General features: G+C 43.1%; 4 protein-coding genes across 4 annotated transcripts; all 4 read left to right on the plus strand.

The window, feature by feature from the left end:
* Nucleotides 1-272: 272 nt before the first annotated feature.
* Nucleotides 273-2,302, plus strand: LOC118078229 (vomeronasal type-2 receptor 26-like). The gene is made up of 2 exons (XM_060281299.2): nucleotides 273-381; nucleotides 1,401-2,302. Exon 2 carries the CDS (start codon nucleotides 1,403-1,405, stop codon nucleotides 2,300-2,302), a length of 900 nt encoding a protein of 299 aa, XP_060137282.2. The 5' UTR covers nucleotides 273-381; nucleotides 1,401-1,402.
* Nucleotides 2,303-4,273: 1,971 nt separating this feature from the next.
* Nucleotides 4,274-9,758, plus strand: LOC118078230 (vomeronasal type-2 receptor 26-like). The gene is made up of 4 exons (XM_035102003.3): nucleotides 4,274-4,491; nucleotides 5,889-6,180; nucleotides 8,509-9,363; nucleotides 9,510-9,758. Exons 1-4 carry the CDS (start codon nucleotides 4,274-4,276, stop codon nucleotides 9,756-9,758), a joined length of 1,614 nt encoding a protein of 537 aa, XP_034957894.3.
* Nucleotides 9,759-11,151: 1,393 nt separating this feature from the next.
* On the plus strand, nucleotides 11,152-12,053 carry LOC148684038 (vomeronasal type-2 receptor 26-like). Its single transcript, XM_088655664.1, has one exon. The coding sequence runs from the start codon at nucleotides 11,154-11,156 to the stop codon at nucleotides 12,051-12,053; it is 900 nt and encodes a 299-aa protein (XP_088511790.1). The 5' UTR covers nucleotides 11,152-11,153.
* Nucleotides 12,054-14,101: 2,048 nt separating this feature from the next.
* On the plus strand, nucleotides 14,102-20,428 carry LOC148684039 (vomeronasal type-2 receptor 26-like). The gene is made up of 4 exons (XM_088654768.1): nucleotides 14,102-14,244; nucleotides 15,652-15,943; nucleotides 17,238-18,089; nucleotides 20,339-20,428. The coding sequence occupies exons 1-4, from the start codon at nucleotides 14,102-14,104 to the stop codon at nucleotides 20,426-20,428; spliced, it is 1,377 nt and encodes a 458-aa protein (XP_088510894.1).
* Nucleotides 20,429-20,990: the final 562 nt, after the last annotated feature.

Raw genomic sequence — 20,990 nt, forward strand, 5'->3', positions numbered from 1 at the left:
TCAGTCCCAGGCAACAAGACTGGACTGGTGCTCTGAGTGAGTTGCAGTCCAAAAAATCTGCTGGGCAACAGGTTGGCAAATGCTATTGTAAAGCATAAGGCCATAGTAAAGGAAACCAATTACAAATGGGTAGAAATGTTGAAAAATGGCTCAGTGTTGAGCTGCTGAAATAAAAGGGAAAATAATTATATTTATGCTCATATTTTCACATTTTTTTTGTATGATAAACATTATATTATTTCATTTGTTGACAGGTACACCCTCTTTCAGTGTGTAATGACAATTGCCTTCCTGGTTATCACAAGACAAAGAAGGAAGGGAAACCATTTTGCTGTTATGATTGCCATCACTGTCCAGAGGGGAAGGTTGCAAACCAGAAGGGTAAGAAATGCTGTGTAAACATTATATCCAGTATTTATATGTCATGGTGCTTAGACAAGTTACCATAACATTGCAAGTTATTCATGCTTCTGGTGATGGCTGAATAAATGCCACATATTGAAAAGGATGTGTGCCATTATGGGTAGCAAGGACCATTTGCCTTTTGAGAAATCTTATGGCTCATGGGCCAGTGGTGGGCATGGCTAGAAGTACCGTAATTGTGGGGTGGAACAGGTGTATATGAAGATAAGTTATTGTAGCACATCCAGACAAAATACGGCATGATAACTCTGACCATGTGAAAGCTACTGCTGACAAAGGAATGGAGTTATTAGTACTCTGAATCTATTACAGTATGATCACATTAAAAGCTTAACTGCATGAAAATGATGGAGCATTATATTTCAGCTTTCGGTTAAAACTATGTACTGCTGAGGACACGGGTGGCGCTGTGGTCTAAATTTATTAAGGAATTATAAACATTTATAGAATGTATATAAATACATAACAGGGATGCGGGTGGCACTGTGGGTTAAATCACAAAGCCTATGGCTTGCCGATCAGAAGGTCAGCGGTTCGAATCCCCGCGATGGGGTGAGCTCCTGTTGCTCGGTCCCAGCTCCTGCCCACCTAGCAGTTCGAAAGCATGTCAAAGTGCAAGTAGATAAATAGGTACCGCTCTGGCGGGAAGGTAAAGGGCGTTTCCGTGTGCTGCTCTGGTTCGCCAGAAGTGGCTTAGTCATGCTGGCCACATGACCTGGAAGCTGTCTACGGACAAATGCCGGCTCCCTTGGCCTATAGAGCGAGATGAGCGCTGTAACCCTAGAGTCGTCTGTGACTGGACCTAATGGTCAGGGGTACCTTTACCTTTCTTATGTACTGCTGAGCATTGATTACTGAGATTTTCTATCTATTTATCCATCCATGCATGCATCTATATCTATCTATCTATCTATCTATCTATCTATCTATCTATCTATCTATCTATCTATCTGGAATTTCATATGTATTTCTTCCAGATATGGATGGCTGCTTCCTGTGTCCAGAGGGGCATTATCCAAATATTAACAGGGATTTCTGCCTCCACAAAGCTATAACCTTCTTGTCTTATGAAGATTCTTTGGGGATAGGTTTGGCCATTGCTGCTCTCTCCCTTTCTTTCACTACAGCTCTGGTGCTGGGAACCTTTATGAAACACCACAAGACGCCCATTGTCAAAGCCAATAACCGGAGCCTTTCCTACACTCTCCTCATCTCCCTCCTGCTTTCTTTCCTTTGTGCCTTTTTATTCATTGGTCGACCCAATGCGGTGACATGCCTCCTTCGACAAACCACTTTTGGGATCATCTTTTCAGTGGCAGTTTCTTGCATGTTGGCCAAAACCATCACCGTGATTCTAGCTTTCATGGCCACCAAGCCAGGATCCAAAATGAGGAAATGGATGGGGCGGAAAGTGACTGCCTCTATTGTCCTTTTGTGCTTCCTTATTCAAGTCACTATTTGCACTATCTGGCTGGCCACTTCTCCACCGTTCCCAGAATTCGACATGCATTCAGCTATTAGTGAGACTATTGTACAATGCAATGAAGGGTCCGATGTAATGTTTTATTGTGTATTGGGCTTCATGGGTTTCTTGGCTACTGTCAGTTTCACTGTGGCTTTCCTAGCCAGGAACCTACCAGACAGTTTCCAGGAAACTAAGTCAATTACCTTCAGCATGCTATTGTTTTGCAGTGTTTGGTTATCCTTCTTCCCTACCCACCTCAGCACCAAAGGCAAATACATGGTGGCTGTTGAGATCTTCTCTATCTTGGCCTCCAGTGCCGGATTATTGGGTTGTATCTTTTTCCCAAAATGTTACATCATTTTGCTGAGGCCTGATTTAAACAAAAAGGCACATCTAATAAAGAGAATGATTTGACCAATGTTTTCTGCATCTTTTGCTTTGGACTGTTCTTGAGCTCACTTCCCATTGTTCTTGCTTGAATTGCTCTTTCTGCAGGGGTGGTATTAAATATTAGGAATTCTGTAACAGATCTCCTCAGAACATTTTAGGGGTTCATTGGAGAGAAGAAAATGGTCAATTGTTAAATTTTCATGATGATAATAATGACAATTGTTATGATGTTTATGATGATGATGATGATCCGGACTGTGTTGATTTGGAGCTGTCTCCAAGTGCCTCAGGCAAAGCAGGAATCCCACCAAACGGGCATAATTTGGTTTCTGTTTCAGGCTGTGGCTGAATCTTGTGCACAGTTTACACCTTGTGTAAAACATTATGCCATTTCATCAGAAGGGCATTTCCCACCTGCCACATCTTTTCTGGTATTTTACCTTGCATCTTTTTTTCTGGCATTGTTTATGGGTCATACAGTGGTTCTGCTCCTTCCTCCTGGGCCGTGTTCAGAAAGTGGTGGTGGGGGGTGAGTGTTCAGACCCCTGGGCTCTCACCCCATGCTTTTTAACATCTATGTGTGGCCGCTGGGAGAGATCATCAGGGGGTTTGGGCTGGGTGTTCATCAGTATGCGGATGATACCCAGCTCTACATCTCTTTCAAATCAGAACCAGTGAAGGCGGTGAAGGTCCTGTGTGTCTGGAGGCGGTAGTAGGATGGATGGTGGCTAACAGATTGAGGTTGAATCCTGACAAGACAGAAGTCCTGTTTGTGGGGGACAGGAGGTAGGCAGTTGTGGAGGATTCCCTGGTCCTAAACGGGGTAACTGTGCCCCTGAAAGACCAGGTGCACAGCCTGGGAGTCATTTTGGACTCACAGCTGTCCATGGAGGTGCAGATCAATTCTGTGTCCAGGGCAGCTGTCTATCAGCTCCATCTGGTACGCAGGCTGAGACCCTACATGCTTGCGGACTGCCTCGCCAGAGTGGTGCATGCTCTAGTTATCTCTTGCTTGGACTACTGCAATGTGCTCACCTTTGAAGGTGACCCAGAAACTACAACTAATCCAGAATGCGGCTAGACTGGTGACTGGGAGCAGCCACCGATACCACATAACACCGATCTTGAAAGACCTACATTGGCTCCCAGTACGTTTCCGAGCACAATTTAAATTGTTGGTGCTGAGCTTTAAAGCCCTGAACGGCCTCAGTCCAGTATACCTGAAGGAGCGTCTCCACCCCCATCGTTCTGCCCGGACACTGAGATCCAGCACCGAGGGCCTTCTGGCAGTTCCCTCACTGCGAGAAGCAAAGCTACAGGGAACCAGGCAGAGGGCCTTCTCGGTAGTGGCACCCGCCCTGTGGAACGCCCTTCCATGAGGTCAGAGAGATAAACAACTACAGTACCTGACTTTTAGAAAATACCTAAAGGCAGCCCTGTTTAGGGAAGTTTTTGATCTGTGATATTTGATGTATTTTAATGTTTGTTGGAAGCCGCTCAGAGTGGCAGGGGAAGCCCAACCAATACATTCTTTATTATTTATTTATTTATTTATTTATTTATTTATTTATTTATTTATTTGCATCTTTTGCTAATCCACTGCAGTGAATCAGCGAAACTTTCTATGGACTCACAGCAAACATATTTTATTCTGCTTTGTTCTATACTGTGTCTAACTCTGAGCATGCAGTTATCTCCCCTATAATTATTCCAAATTAACTGTTATTGATTTGACTTCATCCTCATGCCCCAAAGGAGTCCCGGTTGCCAACTGTAAAAAGGTAGAAGAATGCCATTAACACACCCTGGTGTATTCAGAACCTGGACTTGGTGAAGTCAGGACTCCATTATTTTGATAACTAATACTTCATCCCCACTTCAAACCGTAGCATAAAACACTGATTTTGCGGTTGTTATTGAGGACTATGCTCAGAGGCACTCGAAGGACAATGTGGGAACAGTTGAAGGTTTCAGGAACGATTGGCATTGTACAGGATGCTGACATTTGTGGTGTTGGGATTACTGTTCCTCCCTCAAACAGTAAGCAGGACATCTCCTGTTAAATGCGCAACGAGTGAGCCTATTCCTATTCTTCACAAGTATTTTCAGTCAGGGGAGCTCACTATTGCTGGCATAATTTCTCAGATCTACATCCTTTATGATCCAATCAAATTTGAAAGACATCCCTATCAGGAGCTTATTGATGATTTCATGTAAGGAACCGAGTCTGTTTGCCTTCCCATGCCTTTTTCCAAGTAATATTTTGTAATATTTTGGAGTAGTGTGGTTTGGCATTTACTGCAATAGAGCGGAGGCTTACTTAAACAAATTCATTTATGTGTTGGAGTTATAAACTACTTAATGAAAAGTTCTGTAATACTGTACATAATAAAAATCAGCATATCTAAATAATATTGTGAGGGCCATATGCAAGAGCTGGGGTGACCTTGCTGTCTCTGAATAAGCAGAAAGAATATATTCTGTAATCATATAAAACAGTGCAATGAAGGTGTCCGCCTAATATTAAAAGGCAGCACATTCTAAAGCACAATTGCTATCACATGGATGATAAACTCCTACTCGGAAATGCAGAAAGAGTATTATATCACATTTGTAAATTTGCAGGTTCCTACCAATGCATCCTTCTTTGTTCAAAAAGGTTTCCAAACTTTGCTATGCTACATGTAATTGCAACAACAACAACAACAACAACAACAACAACAACAACAACAACATCTGTAGTAGCTGAGGTACATGTATCACCATTATCAAAGAAACAGTCCATATACCTAGCACACCACATATGCATATAGATGCATTTATTAACACACAATCTTGTGCGAACAGAACGAGAATATCCACAGCCAAACACTCTGTGCTCATTAATGAAACTGACCCACTTCACAGAGAAAGTGCCATGTCAGTTGTGAACACATCCCTGTTTGTCATTCAATCCAAAATCAGCTGCATCTGCTTTCTATATAATAAGTAAGAACCGTATCTGTGACAGTACCCCTGTGAGTTAAAGGTAAAGGAAAAGGTACCCCTGACCGTTAGGTCTAGTCGCGAATGACTCTGGGGTTGCGGAGCTCATCTCACTCTATAAGCCGAGGGAGCCGGTGTTTCTCCGCAGACAGCTTCCGTGTCATGTGGCAAGCATGACTAAGCTGTTTCTGGCGAACCAGAGCAGCACACGGAAACACTGTTTACCTTCCCGTCAGAGCGGTACCTATTATCTACTTGCACTTGATGTGCTTTCAAACTGCTGCATGGGCAGGAGCTGGGACTGAACCATAGGAGCTCACCCTGTTGCGGGGATTTGAACCGCCGACCTTCTGATTGGCAAGCCCTAGACTCTGTGGTTTAGACCACAGCGCCACCTGCATCCCTCTGACCCCTGTGAATTAGTGAGTAGTAATTGTATTGAACATATGGGCCAATATGCTTCCAAACTAGTGGATCTGGGCCAATGTTATTTCCATTGAGCTGGGGCGTACAATCTTTCTTAATGCAATTATGCTTAGCAAACATATGTTGAATAGAAATGGCTACTATTCCCCCCCCCTCTGAAATTGCCGCAGTCTTGCATTTCATGTGATCCTCATTTCAGGCTACTGACACAGAACTACCAGCACGTTTTGGCCTTGGTATTTGCAGTGAAGGAGATCAACGACAACCCCCAAATCTTACCCAACATCACTCTTGGCTTTGACATCTATAATCATTACTTTAATCCACAATTCACAAGTCTGGCAGCATCAAAAGTTCTCTCCACACATGACAAATTCATCCCTAACTACAAATGTGATGTCGAGAACAATCTGGTAACTGTCATTGGGGGACCCAATTCCAACATCATTGGACATATTGCAACCATACTGGGCATCTACAAGTTTCCACAAGTAAGGCATGTACATGGGGATTATGTTGAAATGAAAATTTAGAACTTAGAAGTGGAAAATGATGTGATTGAAATTAAGAAAGACACTATGCATGCTGCTTAAACATCAAATTCTGAGTGAGCAATCTCAATTTGGCAATTTGATTTCTTTCTCATATGTATAGCCTCTGATACAAAATGGGAAATAATTTCAGAACACATGGTAAATAGCCTAGTTGGCTGGATTCTAAAAACTTCCAACAGTTACATAATAGAACAATATGACAGATTGTGATTCCACAAAATGAATAGGTTGTATGCAATTCAAGTTTACACAGAGTAGATTCGTCATAATTAATGAAAGTCACTAATGCAGATCTATTTATTTCTATGGAACTGCCCTGAGCAAAGCATAACTGCATACAACTCTGGTTACTTATTTACAAATGAAATGTCAGAACAACAGGGTTGGAGTGAGGATGGCGGAAGAGAGAAATAAATTCTACCTGAAAGAAACTACTGGGAGCCAGACTGATAGTCTTTGGATTTGTGTGAAGTTGCCCCACCTAATAAGTCATGGGACTGCAGTTTACAGGATCTCCTTTGTCAGTGACTTCTCTCAGTCTGTGGACTGAATCTGTCCACCATGACTGTCTAGTGAATCAGTCTGTGGCCATTAGTGCTTTGAGCAAAAAGAGTATTGATCAGCTTCACTGTGTTCTTGTACCTCTCAAAAACATGAGTTACATTCGTTTCAGGTATAAAGGTAAAGGTAAAGGGATCCCTGACCATTATGTCCAGTCGTGACCGACTTTGGGGTTACGGTGCTCATCTCACATTATTGGCCAAGGGAGCTGGCATACAGCTTCCAGGTCATGTGGCCAGCATGACAAAGCCGCTTCTGGTGAACTAGAGCAGCGCACGGAAACACCTTTTACCTTCCCATTGGAGCGGTACCTATTTATCTACTTGCACTTTGATGTGCTTTCAAACTGCTAGGTTGGCAGGAGCTGGGTCCAAGCAACGGGAGCTCACCCTGTCGCGGGGAATCGAACCACCAACCTTCTGATCGGCAAGCCCTAGACTCTCTGGTTTAGACCACAGAGCCACCCGCGTCCTCTAACCCCTGTGAGTTAGTGAGTAGTAATTGTATTGAACATATGGGTCAATAAACTTCCCAACTAGTGGATCTGGCCAATGTTATTTCCATTGAGCTGGGGCGTACAATCTTTCTTAATGCAATTATGCTTAGCAAACATATGTTGAATAGAAATGGCTACTATTTTGGCCTTCTGATTGGCAAGCCCTAGGCTCTGTGGTTTAACCCACAGCACCATCCGCGTCCTCCATTTCAGGGATAGGTTGAGATAATTAGAGAAAGGAAGGTTTGCATACACTATTTGTCCTTTAAATAGATCTCTTACATGGCCTCTGGGCACAATCTTGGTCTCCTTTTAAGTCACTCACACTTGTCAGGCAGCATATCAGCCTCCCAACATAGGCAGTGGTTTTTTCAGAGCATCAGAGGTCAATACTCTTGTTGCTAGAGTGAATTTTTACAGCTAAGATTTATGCCTTGGTTATAACCAAGCAACATGTAATCATCTCTGTCAGTGAGCTGCTGACAAAAGACGGTCAGTCTGCCCTGATATCCTCTCCAGAACTATGTCTTGCCCTCCAGTTGTGGCTTCCTTCCTCCACTTTGATCCCCAAGGATAACTCTTGGTTCCTCTTTCCTGCCCTGACTCAATCCTATTGACTCCAACCTGCCATGTCTCTAGCCTTTCCCCCTGTATCTCTATTTAGTTTTCTATTCATACATCCAGCCTCAATGCTTCATGATGGCTTATGAAACCTTCCTGAGGAACACTTCAGTCAGTAGAGCAGGAAACTCTTAATCTCGGGGTTTGTGGGTTCGAGCCCCATATTGGGCAACATATTCCTGCATTACAGGGGGTTGGACTAGATGCTCCTCATTGTCCCTCCCAACTATAAAAATCTAGGGTTCTTTGATTCTATGAATATATGCTGAAGACAGGAAAAAATATTTTGGAACTGACCTGATGCTTTCAAGATAGTACCAGATTTTGATAATACACATACGCAGAAGGGCTGCGGCTCCGTCACAGAGCATCTGTCTTGCATGTGGAACACCCCAGGTTCAATCCCCCAGCTTCTCCTTGTAGGGCAGGGAGAGACCTTTGCCCAAAGTCCTACAGAGCTGCTGCTTCTCATTGTAGATAAAGCTAAGTGAAATGGACCAATGCATGGCTCAACAGAAGGCAGCTTCCTATGTTCCTAAATAACACCACTTCCCACCTGCTCCTTTTTTAAAATTTCTTTTCTTTAGCTGATATATGCCTCTGCTTCAGAGACAAATAACAAGGCTGAAGATGCTTTCTTCCACTGGATGTTCCCAAATGGGGCCCATCAATATAGGGGGATCCTCCAGTTATTGTTGCATTTCAGGTGGACATGGATTGGAGTGCTTTACCTTGATGTGGACAGTTCTAAGATATTTGTACAGAATGTGCTTTCCACGTTTGCCGATAATGGGATTTGCTTTGGCTTCATCAGAACCATACCAGATATAGGGTTTTCTAATCAACTCCATGAAATGGCAGAGAAGGCATGTGAGGTTATAAATATTACCATGGAAAGCAAAGCCAATGCAGTGATCTTCCATGGTGACTTTCAGGCAATGTTAAACTTAAGAATCTTGCTCAGGTTCTCACAATTTGAGGATGTACCAGTGAAGATGAAGGTCTGGATTATGACAGCAGATGTGGATTTCACATCAATTCCCGTTCAAAGAAGCTGGGACATTCATTTCATCCATGGCTCTGTAACCCTTGCAGTCTCCTCAAAGGAGGTGGCAGGGTTCCAGGAATTTCTGCAAATGAGGAACCCAACACTGGAAAAAGAGGATGGTTTCCTGTGGGACTTCTGGCAAAAGGTATTTGATTGCTTGCTCCCTAGCTCTGATGAAGATAAGAGGGATGGAAATAACTGCACTGGGGAAGAGAAACTGGAGTCTCTTCCTGGGTCTGTTTTTGAAATGCGCATGACTGCCCACAGCTACAGCATCTACAATGCCATCTATGCTGTGGCACATGCTTTGCATGCCATGTATTCTTCCATATCAAAGTGCAGGACAGTGATGAATGGAAATAGATGGAAGGACCAGAATAAGAAGTCATGGCAGGTAATCCTATTCAGTGTGATCCAATAACCTGAGATTTCAACTTGCATGATATTCCGCTCCTCGGAACAGGGACATGCAAACATATCTCAAATGACAACAATTTGCATCTAAATATGTATGTTTGCATCTCTTATTTTCCTTTTCAGCTTCCCCACTTTCTGAGAAGCACCCCATTTAACAACAGTGCTGGAGATGAGGTTTCCTTCGACCTTAATGGGGAATTAGTAGCTGGATTTGATATTATCAACTGGGTGACATTCACAAACCAGTCCTTCCTTAGAGCAAAAGTTGGGAGGATAGATCCTCAGGCACACTCAGAGAATCTGTTCACCATTTCTGAAGATGCCATCATATGGCCCAGCAGGTTCAACCAGGTAGGACTCATGTGTACTTAAACACATACTGTATATTCCTGCGTATAAGACTACTTTTTAACCCAGGAAAATCTTCTCAAAAGTCGGGGGTCGTCTTATATGTTGGGTCGTATTTCTTATACGACGAGTATATCCCAAACACTACCGGTATATTTTAACTGGAAGAGTTGGGGGTCGTCTTATACGCCCAGTCGTCTTATACACCAGAATATACGGTAATTAAATACCTGGGCAATATTCAAAAATGTTTCAGACATGGAAATAGGTCTGTTTTGTGTATAATGCTTCCTGCTTTCTATCATGTGGGCTCCTTTGGAAGGAAGGGGAAAATATTGTTTAAATAAATAATTAAGTAAATCAACCCCGATTTCCATCTACTGATTCAATTTGGTATCTAAGGCACCTGTTTTTTCCAAGAACGCCATGGAAACAGGTACATATTTAGCAACCACCAATGTCAAAGGACAAATCTGAAAACAAAATTGTACAGCAGCCTTCACCAACTCATGCCTTCTGATGATGATCCTGATGAAATGATGAGAATTGACATCTAAAATATCTGAAGGCCACCGGGTTGGTGAAGGTTGCTGTAAAGCATAATATTATAATGCTGAGTAAGAAAAAAACATATCCAATTAAAGATAAGTCAAAAGATTGGAAACAACGTTTCATTTTTCATGTTCTGAAATAAATTTTAAAAATCAATATCCTCAGTTTCACATATTTTGCCTTTGATGAACGTCATCTTAATTTTTTGTCAGGCACACCCTCTTTCAGTGTGTAATGACAATTGCCTTCCCGGTTATCACAAGACAAAGAAGGAAGGGAAACCATTTTGCTGTTATGATTGTCATCCCTGTCCAGACGGGAAGATTGCAAACCAGAAGGGTAAGAAAAGCCGTGTCCATATTATACCCATCATATATACTTCAAGGTGTATGGTCATTTTTGGCTCAGCACCAGCAGTTTCATACTATGTACAACTTAAAGGTAAAGGGACACCGGACCATTAGGTCCAGTCGTGACCGACTTTGGGGTTGCGACGCTCATCTCATGTTATTGGCTGTGGGAGCCAGCGTACAGCTTCCAGGTCATGCGGCCAGCATGACAAAGCCGCTTCTGGCGAACCAGAACAGCACACGGAAATGCCATTTACCTTCCCGCTGTAGCGGTACCTATTTATCTACTTGCACTTTGACGTGTTTTCAAACTGCTAGGTTGGCAGGAGCTGGGACCGAGCAACGGGAGCTCACTCTGTCGCAGGGATTCGAACCGTCGACCTAGGCTCTAGGCTCTGTGGTTTAACCCACAGCGTCACCTGCGTACTCAGATGCTATATACAGGATGTGTGGGTGTGGATGAGTGTACACATAAGTACGTATTTATTCAGGAATTTCACATTAATTTCTTCCAGATATGGATAGCTGCTTTCAGTGTCCAGAGAGCCATTATCCAAATATTAACAGGGATTTCTGCCTCCCAAAAACGATAACCTTCTTATCTTATGAAGAACCTTTGGGGATAGGTTTGGCCATTGCTGCTCTCTCCCTTTCTTTCAGTACAGCTCTGGTGCTGGGAACCTTTATGAAACACCACAAGACGCCCATTGTCAAAGCCAATAACCAGAGCCTTTCCTACACTCTCCTCGTCTCCCTCCTGCTTTCTTTCCTTTGTGCCTTTTTATTCATTGGTCGACCCAATGTGGTGACATGCCTCATTCGACAAACCACTTTTGGGATCATTTTTTCAGTGGCAGTTTCTTGCATGTTGGCCAAAACCATCACCGTGATTCTAGCTTTCATGGCCACCAAGCCAGGATCCAAAATGAGGAAATGGATGGGGAGGAAAGTGACTGCCTCTATTGTCCTTTCATGCTTCCTTATTCAAGTCACTCTTTGCAGTATCTGGCTGGCCACTTCTCCACCGTTCCCAGAATTCGACATGCATTCAGCTATTAGTGAGACTATTGTACAATGCAATGAAGGGTCCGATGTAATGTTTTATTGTGTATTGGGCTTCATGGGTTTCTTGGCTACTGTCAGTTTCACTGTGGCTTTCCTAGCCAGGAACCTACCAGACAGTTTCCAGGAAACTAAGTCAATCACCTTCAGCATGCTATTGTTTTGCAGTGTTTGGTTATCCTTCTTCCCTACCCACCTCAGCACCAAAGGCAAATACATGGTGGCTGTTGAGATCTTCTCCATCTTGGCCTCCAGTGCCGGATTATTGGGTTGCATCTTTTTCCCAAAATGTTACATCATTTTGCTGAGGCCTGATTTGAACAAAAAGGCACATCTAATAAAAAGAATATGTTAAAAAAAATCTGTTGTCTTCTGTGATTGAAAGCTACTGTACGTTATTTAAGCTTTTATAAGATTTCTCATACTGTAGAGAAATGTAGAGAAACTACGAAGCACATCCCCACATCCAGAAATTTGAGGGATAACTTTTTTTGTTGGGGGGGGGGAGAAAGACAGGGATTTTGGCTATGAAGTTTAAATGGTAGGGTTCCCCCCCTCAAACAGCATATTGTTTCATCTTCTGTAGAACCGCGGTATGGTCCCCTTTTCATTTTAAGGGCCACAGTGGCTTTTTAGGTAACCTTCAAGAGGAAATACCAGTCGTTGAAGTAATGAATGTAAAATGAAATGAGTGTGTATTTCCCAATAGCTTGTGATCCAGGTGTATGTGAATGCATGGGAGTTATTCTCAGAACTTTCGTCTGAAGTCCGCTTATTTATTTATTAGATTTATATACCGCCTTTCGTCATGAAATCTCAGGGCAATTCACAATAGTAAACCGCCTTTCCTTTCACAATAGTAAATATTAACACTGGAACCACAGTTGTGTCCAAATTAACAGATGGCAATGCCATTTTGCTGGATAATTCAGGAATAACCTTTTTCACATGTGATCCCACACATTAGAAAAGAATGTCTTTCATAGCTGCCAAGTCTCCCGTATTCCCCAGGAAACCCCCGTTTTTCCAGCCATTTCCCGCTGGCAGCCCGGATTTTTTTAAAAAACCCATAAATCCCCTGGATTCTTACCGGCCCGGGGAGGCTCCTTCTGAGCATGTCTGGAGTCTCTGGACATGCGCAGAAGCGATTTCTGGCACTGCGGCCATTTTGGAAATGGGCAGAGCATGCGTAGAAGCGACTTCCGGTGCTGCTCTGCCCAGTTCCAAAATGGCCGCAGCACGACTTCCGGTGCCGCACCGCTGCCAATCCCAGATTTTTCAATCTGGGAGTTGGCACCTATGACGTCTTTTCATGTGATTTGGATGCGCTTCTAAATGCAAGTCCTCACTTTCCATATGTTTTAGCTAATCATGTGTAATAACATAGGATGAGTGGGAAACTATTTTGGTCCTAGGACACACAAAAATGTGAAAAAGTTGAGGGTGGGCAATTTTGCAGCACCTCTTGCAGCTGGCTTCCAGTCCATTGCTACCTTTACTTCCTGCACAAGCCTTTTGGTCTATATAGAGATACATTTGGTCTATATGCATATGTATGAAGGCTACATCATTACTGGCACCCTTTTTTGCAAAAAGATTGACGTCAGGGATAATTGGCATGAACCTGGACATGTGTTGACCAACATGGGTGCAAGAATGTCCTAATGAAACCCATGTCTTCTAATTCTAAAACTAGGCCTCAAGCTTAGAAATAAACCCAGATTTGTTTCTTTTACACCCATAATAAAAAAAACTTTAAAAATAAAAATGGCACAGCTCTTATATCATTATGGATTAATTTAATGGTTGTGATCATATGCAGAAGTAATCAGAAGTAAGTCCCATTGAGTTCAATTGTGCTTACTTTTGGGTAGGTGAAAATAGAATAGCAGCCTATGTGTGCTTAACTTTGGCTGGATCATGCCCATATTTACTTCACAGTTCTGCTACACCTGATCCCTTACTGAACACAATACTTTGGGGAGTATGGTTTCTCACTCTGCATAATTATCTAATGCCATAATTATTCACTCACTGCAGCCACAGTCCAAAGGGCATTGGAGGTTTTATTTTTTAAATGCTATTGTAATAGCCTCTGAACTTGACAGAAAAAGGCTGAGGTACACACAGTGCTGTGTCACCCTTTGGGCAGACCACTTCCCCCTTATATATTAAGACAGAAGCCAACAGATCAGTTGAGCATCAGACTGTAAAGCCATTGATTGCAGGATGTGGTAAATAGATAGTCACTGGAAGATAATGATCAAGATAGGGACAGTGAATTCTTTATCAAGGGGCAGCAGTTTTGCCTTCTGGATGACAGGGTACTTCCAGTCCTTGCGACTCATGGTGTTGTTGCTATTGCCTCAAACTGATTGCAAGTTGGATCCTGTTGCGTGCACCATGAATGACCCCCTCCAGGTGCGATATCAATATTTTCAGCCAGGGGACGTCATCATTGGTGGGATCACTTCCCAGCTCTTTTCCTTTTCTGAGGGCGCAGACTTCAGCACACACCCCATACCAAAGTATGATGTTGAACCTGTGTAAGAAAATCATATATTCTTCCCTCAATTATGTACCTGGAGGTTATATACAATTGCTGTGCATTTAACTGGTAACACGGGGTAGATTATATAAATAAATGATAGAAGCAGTGGTTCATATAGAAAATATGCCACTTACGTTTGTCCATGAGAGAGAATAGTGTTCCTATTTTTGAAGGAAAACACACTTGCAGTTTCCTTGTTTCAGCAATTTCTATACAACAATTTGAGGAAGTGTTTTGGCTCAACGGTAGGGCACCTGCTTTTCATGCAGAAGTTCCCAGGTGTCATCCATGGAATCTCCAGGTAGAGCTGGTGGAAAATCCCATTCTAAAACCTGGACAGCTGCTACCAGTCAGTTTTGGCAATACTGATCTCAATGGACCAGTGCTCTGACTTAGTATACAGCAGCAGTCTGTGTTCCTATGTACATATCAGTACCTCCAGGGTTTATAGTTTCCCCAAGTTTCATCGTCAGTTTCCCACTCTGTGACCTTGAAAGCTATTTTCTCTCTCTTTATCTGAGCTGTCAGACAGTATCTGAGCACTCAGTAAGGGTGCTCATAGCAGAGGATGCGTTGCATGCAACCTTTCAATCCCTAACATCTCCAGGTAGGCCAGGGAAAGCTTCCTTCCTGACACACTGGCAGCTATGGATCTCTCCAGTGGGAAAGAAGTTGAAAATATATTCAGAAGTACAGGAAGAGGATTCCTTGATAATACTACAACAGAAGCAAGCTGTTGGCATTGTCTTAGATAAAGGCAGATAAGAGTGAAATACCTCAAAATATCATAACCATGTTTTCCTTTGAATTTCCTTATGATCCTCAGCAATAATACATATGGGTTGCTGCGGCACTTTATATAATATATTCCAAGAGACACTGAAGCAGACATTCCCAGAGAAGCAGAAAACTGTGAGGAAGTAGTTCATCATGTAGACCAGGGTCCCCAAACTAAGGCCTGGGGGCCGAATGCGGCCCAAGCGCCTTCTAAATCTGGCCCGCAGACGGTCTGGGAATCAGCATCATAGCTGCCAAGTTATCCCCTTTTTAAAGGGATTTTCCCTTATGCTGAATAGGCTTCCTCGCAAGAAAAGGGAAAACTTGGCAGCTATGATCAGCATGTTTTTACATGAGTAGAATGTGTCCTTTTATTCAAAATACATCTCTGGATTACTTGTGGGGCCTGCCTGGTGTTTTGACATGAGTAGAATGTGTCATTTTATTTAAAATGCATCTCTGGGTTATTTATGGGGCATAGGAATTCGTTCATATTTTCCCCCCAAAATATAGTCCGGCCCCCCACAAGGTCTGAGGGACAGTGGACCGGCCCCCTGCTGAAAAAGTTTGCTGACCCCTGATTGTAGACCATCACTTCTCACACATTACCTGTCTTTTACATTAGTGCAATGCTGAAAAAGTATCAACATGCCCTGTCCTTTGTATTTGCTGTGAAAGAGATCAATGAAAACCACAAGATCTTACCCAACATAACTTTGGGGTTCCATGTTTATGACAGCCACTTTGATGCACAGGTAACTTACCAGAACACTTTGAACCTTCTATTTAATCAGAAGAGAACCGTTCTCAACTTCAACTGTGACATGAAGAAGAACCCCGTTGCTGTCATTGGGGGACTTGATTCAGAAACATCCCTCCACATAGCCACTATCTTAGGGCTTTACAAGATACCACAGGTAAGAGACATCAACTTCACCCGTTTCCCATTGACCAGACTCAATGACTCTGTTGTGCTCATCATTCTCATGAGATAATTGTCCTATACTACCCATTGTTTACAAGAAGGAGAATTTGCACATAGGAAGGGCCACAGTTCAGTGACTGAGCAGCTGCTATGACGGCAGAAGTTTCCAGGTTCAATCCCTGGCAACTCCAAGTAGGGCTGGGAGTGCTGCCTCTCTGAAATTCTGGGCAGCCACTGCCAGCTACTACAGTCAATACTGAATAAATGGACCAGTGATCTGAGACTCACTAGGAGGCTCACTAGGTTGCCAGTTTTCCTATGGACATGCCAACCTAAAAATTAATGTGGATAGTAGCATCCATTTCCCCACCAGATGTTGAAATATCTGATATAAATTATGCAGAGAACATCTGATAAGCAAAGACGGGGGAAGGAAGGGAAGTGGGTATGTATCTTGTGACTAGTGCAGATTTGACCATATATATATGGTCATGGTGTCAGATTTCTTTCTATCACTTGAACGCTTCAGTCATTTTACAGTAAATTCTACCAGATCCATTGTAGGAAACAGCATTCTGTAAGCCAGGGCAAGGCAGACTTCAAGCTTGAGAGTAATTCAACAGAATTTCCTTTTAAAGATGAATCTGTTAGCAATATGTTAAATGAAACTTATTTTCACTTATCCAAATTGTGCAATGCAGTTTCTCAGTCAAATAGTGTGTAGAAAATTGCATATAACTCCTAGCAAAAATACATTAATATCTTAATGTGAATTTTTCCTAATATGAATATTTCTGTACACATTTTTTTGCCTAAAATCCACATTTTTTGGCAAGCAGATTTCCCTAGTATATCCCACTTTTGCATGTAGTTTTTCTCCAATTTGTTATGCACACTTTCTCCCAATATGTGCTCCCTTGTACACATTTTGATGGGAGAACTGCATTGTGTTTTGACCGACAGCTGCATTTCAGGAATAATTCCTGGAATAATAATTTAAGGAATAATTAACCAATACCTCAGAACACAGGATGGTATGGCATTGTGGTTAGTGTGTTGGGAGTGAAAACAAGGAGTCAGACATAGAATTCATGAGGTTATCTTCAACAATCACTGCCCCTCAGTCTGTTCCAATTCACTGGAGTCTTGTAGGGTTAAAATGTGGAGGAAGCCCACAAAAATTGGTGGTGGTTGTTGTTTTAATGAGAAAAACAGAATTAATATTGTAAGTAAGCAAAGGTTTGACTATATACATTTATTACAGGAAAACTTTTTTTTTTGCTTAGGTTACCTACTGTATATATAGTCCAGTTGTGAATGATGTAACCTATCACTTCTCCTTGTACCGCATGGTCCCCAATGAAGAACATCAGTACAGTGGAATGGTCAAGCTGCTGCTATATTTTCAATGGAAGTGGGTCGGGATCATGGCCATGGGTGATGACAAAGGAGAAAAGTTTGTCCAGACGACGAAACAAAGATTTTCTCAGAATGGTATCTGTACAGGCTTCACTGAAAGAATGCCGATCCAGAGCAACATTTTAGGTGTTATTAACTTTTATGACATTTTTATGAATATGGCGACGTTGCTAAGCAAGACAAGTGTCAACGTAGCTATTGTAAGTGCTGACACTCATATGATTTTAGATTTGCAGGTGGTTCTCAATCTGGGTGTTTCTAATATGATGCCTATTAACAAGGTGTGGATAATGACAGCCCACTGGGATTTTTCCGTTCATCCGTTATTCAAAAAACTGGACATTCATATTTTCCAGGGCACCTTGTCCTTTGCGGCACACTCCAATGAGGTGCAGGGTTTCCAACATTTCCTTCAGGTCCATAGTTCCAACTCTGATGGAGATGGCTTTATCAAAGTCTTCTGGGAGCAAGCGTTCAGCTGCTTGTTTCCAGATACTGGCAGGGGTGAGGAGAGTAGCGGAAGTTGCAGCGGTAGGGAAAAGTTAGAGACCCTTCCTGGACCTTTTTTTGAAATAAGTATGAGCAGCCAAAGTTACAGCATCTATAATACTGTCTATGCTGTGGCACACGCATTGCACGCCCTGTATTCATCCAGAAAGACACATGGAGAAATGGTGGGTGGAAAGCAGCTGAAGACTTCTAAGCTACAACATTTTAAGGTAATTTCTTACACAGAAAAAGGTAGAATCATTTGGGTGGGGGTGGGGAGTTAACAGGGCCGTCTTAAGCATATCTGGCGCCCTGGCGCCGTGGTGCGAAGATCCCTCCGGCGCCCCCCCGCCCCGTTTCACAGCGGCCGCCACACGACTGCCGCGGGTAGCGCAGCGCAGCGCCCCCCTGGCGGGCCGGCGGCCTGCGCCACCTAGCCTTGTGGTAGGGCTGGCCCTGGGGGTTAACACATTCAGCCATGCTGCCCCTTTTTGTGTTTACTTCTTTGTTTATATACGGCCTAAAGTGGGATATACTTGGGCACACATAACAACAACAACAACAACAACAACAACAACAACAACAACAACAACAACAATTTATTATTTACACCCCGCCCATCTGGCTGGGTTTCCCCAGCCACTCTGGGCGGCTTACAACAGAAAAATAAAATAATCGATTAAACATTAAAAGCCTCCCTAAACAGGGCTGCCTTCAGATGTCTTCTAAAAACCTGGTAGCTGTTTTTCTCTTTGACATCTGGTGGGAGGGTGTTCCACGGGGCGGGTGACACTACCGAGAAGGCCCTCTGCCTGGTTCCTTGCAACTTGGCTTCTCGCAACGAGGGAACCGCCAGAAGGCCCTCAGCGCTGGACCTCAGTGTCCGGGCAGAACGATGGGGGTGGAGAAGCTCCTTCAGGTATACTGGACCGAGGCCATTTAGGGCTTTAAAGGTCAGCCCCAACACTTTGAAACAGGTAAAATGGCACATGAATACATAAGAACAGCCCTGTAGGATCAGCTGACACTGGCGGAGGAACAGGGGTGCGGGGGGGGGGATCCCAGTGGGGTGCCATTGTGGCTGCCCCCACGCTGGGTGCCATACCCCCACAGGTGGCGTGCCACACCCCCATGGCACGCATCACGCCCCCGGGACATGCGGCAACCACACCCCCGGGACATGCGGCAACCACACCCCCGCCTGCTGTCTGCCCCTCCCCCGCCGGAGCTTGAAGCTCCGCCACTGGATGAAGTGTCTATCTAGTCTAGCATCCTGTTCTCAAAGTGACCGAAACAGATGCCCATAGAATGAAGAATCAGAATGATATTGATCTGATCCACCAGGGCCAATCTTTAGTATCTTTGCCATTCACAATAATGGTAAAGGTAAAGGACCCCTGGACCGTTAAGTCCAGTCAAAGGCGACTATGCAGTGCAGCACTCATCTCACTTCAGTTCCTGCCAACCTTGCAGTTCAAAAGCATACCAGCGCAAGTAGATAAATAGGTACTACTGTGGAAGGAAGGTAAACAGTATTTCCATGAACTCTGGCACTTACCCCGGTGTCCCATCGCACCAGAAGCAGTTTAGTCATGCTGGCCACATAACCCGGAAAGTTGTCTGCGGACAAACGCCGGCTCCCTTGGCCTGAAGCAAGATGAGCACCGTACCCCATAGTCGCCTTTGTCTGGACTTAACTGTCCAGGGGTCCTTTACCTTTCTTACCTAGTATGAGGGAAATAACTAATAGCTTCAGAAGCCAGATAAGTTTTACAAAAGGGGTGGAAAGAGACAATACTAATTTAAACTTCTTTCATCCTAGCTATACCCTTTTCTGAGGAGTATCTCATTTAACAACACTGCTGGGGATAAGGTCTCCTTTGATGAGAGAGGTGAATTGATAGCTGGATTTGAAATTATCAATTGGGTTACTTTCCAAAATAAATCCTTCCTAAAAGTGAAAGTAGGGAGGATGGATCCTCAGTCACCGCTGGGCAGAGAGTTCTCCATTAATAAGGCCATCATTACATGGCACAGCCAATTCCAAAAGGTAGGACCAGAATCGTGCCTCTAAGAAGACATAAAGCTTAATGACTTGCCTTCCATGTCATTGTTGGCTCCAGTCTGTAGCATTGGATTTTACATTTAGGGTTGTGTGCTAGAAATGGACCAAATCCTTCCCTACTTGTCTCAGAATGGACCTCATATTTCTGACTCTATTTAGGGCATCCACATTGTCTCCTGGCACTGCCAGCCCCCTTTTCAGCCCACATACTTCCTGAAACCAAACTTGCTATGGTGCAGGAGATAAACTTTCATTAGAGACTTATATGGGTAGCAAAAGGGCCCACTTTGAGGGTTTTTTATTTACAGTTTTATGGGAAACAATATAGAACTTCCAATTTGAAAATACTCCATCCTGTTAAATGGAAAGATACCATCTGATTTTAACCTCTCTTTTTTGTTTGTTTTATTTTAGTGGCGAACACACAGGTTTTTTGTAGCATTCTACAAAACTCAGATGACTGAACGCAAAGAAAGCAAACTTAGAATAATAGCAATTGATTAGTTTAAAGGCCGATCAAACAATGTTAGGGGTCAATAAGAGGAAACAAGGCCAGTTCAGAGTAAGGGCAAATATTCTTAAATGACTCAAAATGTGAGTTCCTTTTAAAAATATTGCACACACACGACTGCCAAAAGGAAAGGGCAACTTTTAACTGTGCTGTAACCCTACCCTCTTCAAATGAGCAACATGCAAAATCCTCTCAGTGATGTATGATGCTCTTTGTTGACACCAGCTATTTCTTGATCATAAGTTTTTTTAAAAAATAAATGTTATATCTTATTTTTCTGTGAATAGGCTGTGCCCCTTGCATTGTGCAATGCCCCTTGCCACCCAGGTTCCAGCAGAAAAAAGAAGGAGGGAGAACCATTTTGTTGCTATGATTGTGCTCTATGTCCAGAAGGGAAGATTTCAGACAAGAGAGGTTGTACACATTATTCTGTAAAGCATATTAAGAGCAATCATATATATTGACTGTATCATTGTTTTAGCATGATAGATAGAACCCAAGAAATGTCTCAAGCTTCATGGTTAACTGAGTGAAAGAAATAAACACTATACTTCT

This window comes from Zootoca vivipara, chromosome 12 (assembly GCF_965207765.1).
Source record: "Zootoca vivipara chromosome 12, rZooViv2.hap1.1, whole genome shotgun sequence".
Classification (NCBI taxonomy): domain Eukaryota; kingdom Metazoa; phylum Chordata; class Lepidosauria; order Squamata; family Lacertidae; genus Zootoca; species Zootoca vivipara.

What these genes read in the sequence shown, in the direction of transcription:
- LOC118078229 (XM_060281299.2), top strand. Translation starts at nt 1,403, where the DNA reads ATGGATGGCTGCTTCCTGTGTCCAGAGGGGCATTATCCAAATATTAAC.
- LOC118078230 (XM_035102003.3), top strand. Translation starts at nt 4,274, where the DNA reads ATGCTGACATTTGTGGTGTTGGGATTACTGTTCCTCCCTCAAACAGTA. An exon ending in GCATCTACAAGTTTCCACAA is followed by an intron (nt 6,181 to 8,508) that starts GTAAGGCATGTA and finishes TCTTTTCTTTAG; the next exon opens with CTGATATATGCCTCTGCTTC. An exon ending in AGAATAAGAAGTCATGGCAG is followed by an intron (nt 9,364 to 9,509) that starts GTAATCCTATTC and finishes TTTCCTTTTCAG; the next exon opens with CTTCCCCACTTTCTGAGAAG.
- LOC148684038 (XM_088655664.1), top strand. Translation starts at nt 11,154, where the DNA reads ATGGATAGCTGCTTTCAGTGTCCAGAGAGCCATTATCCAAATATTAAC.
- LOC148684039 (XM_088654768.1), top strand. Translation starts at nt 14,102, where the DNA reads ATGAATGACCCCCTCCAGGTGCGATATCAATATTTTCAGCCAGGGGAC. An exon ending in AAGTATGATGTTGAACCTGT is followed by an intron (nt 14,245 to 15,651) that starts GTAAGAAAATCA and finishes CTTTTACATTAG; the next exon opens with TGCAATGCTGAAAAAGTATC. An exon ending in CTAAGCTACAACATTTTAAG is followed by an intron (nt 18,090 to 20,338) that starts GTAATTTCTTAC and finishes GTTTTATTTTAG; the next exon opens with TGGCGAACACACAGGTTTTT.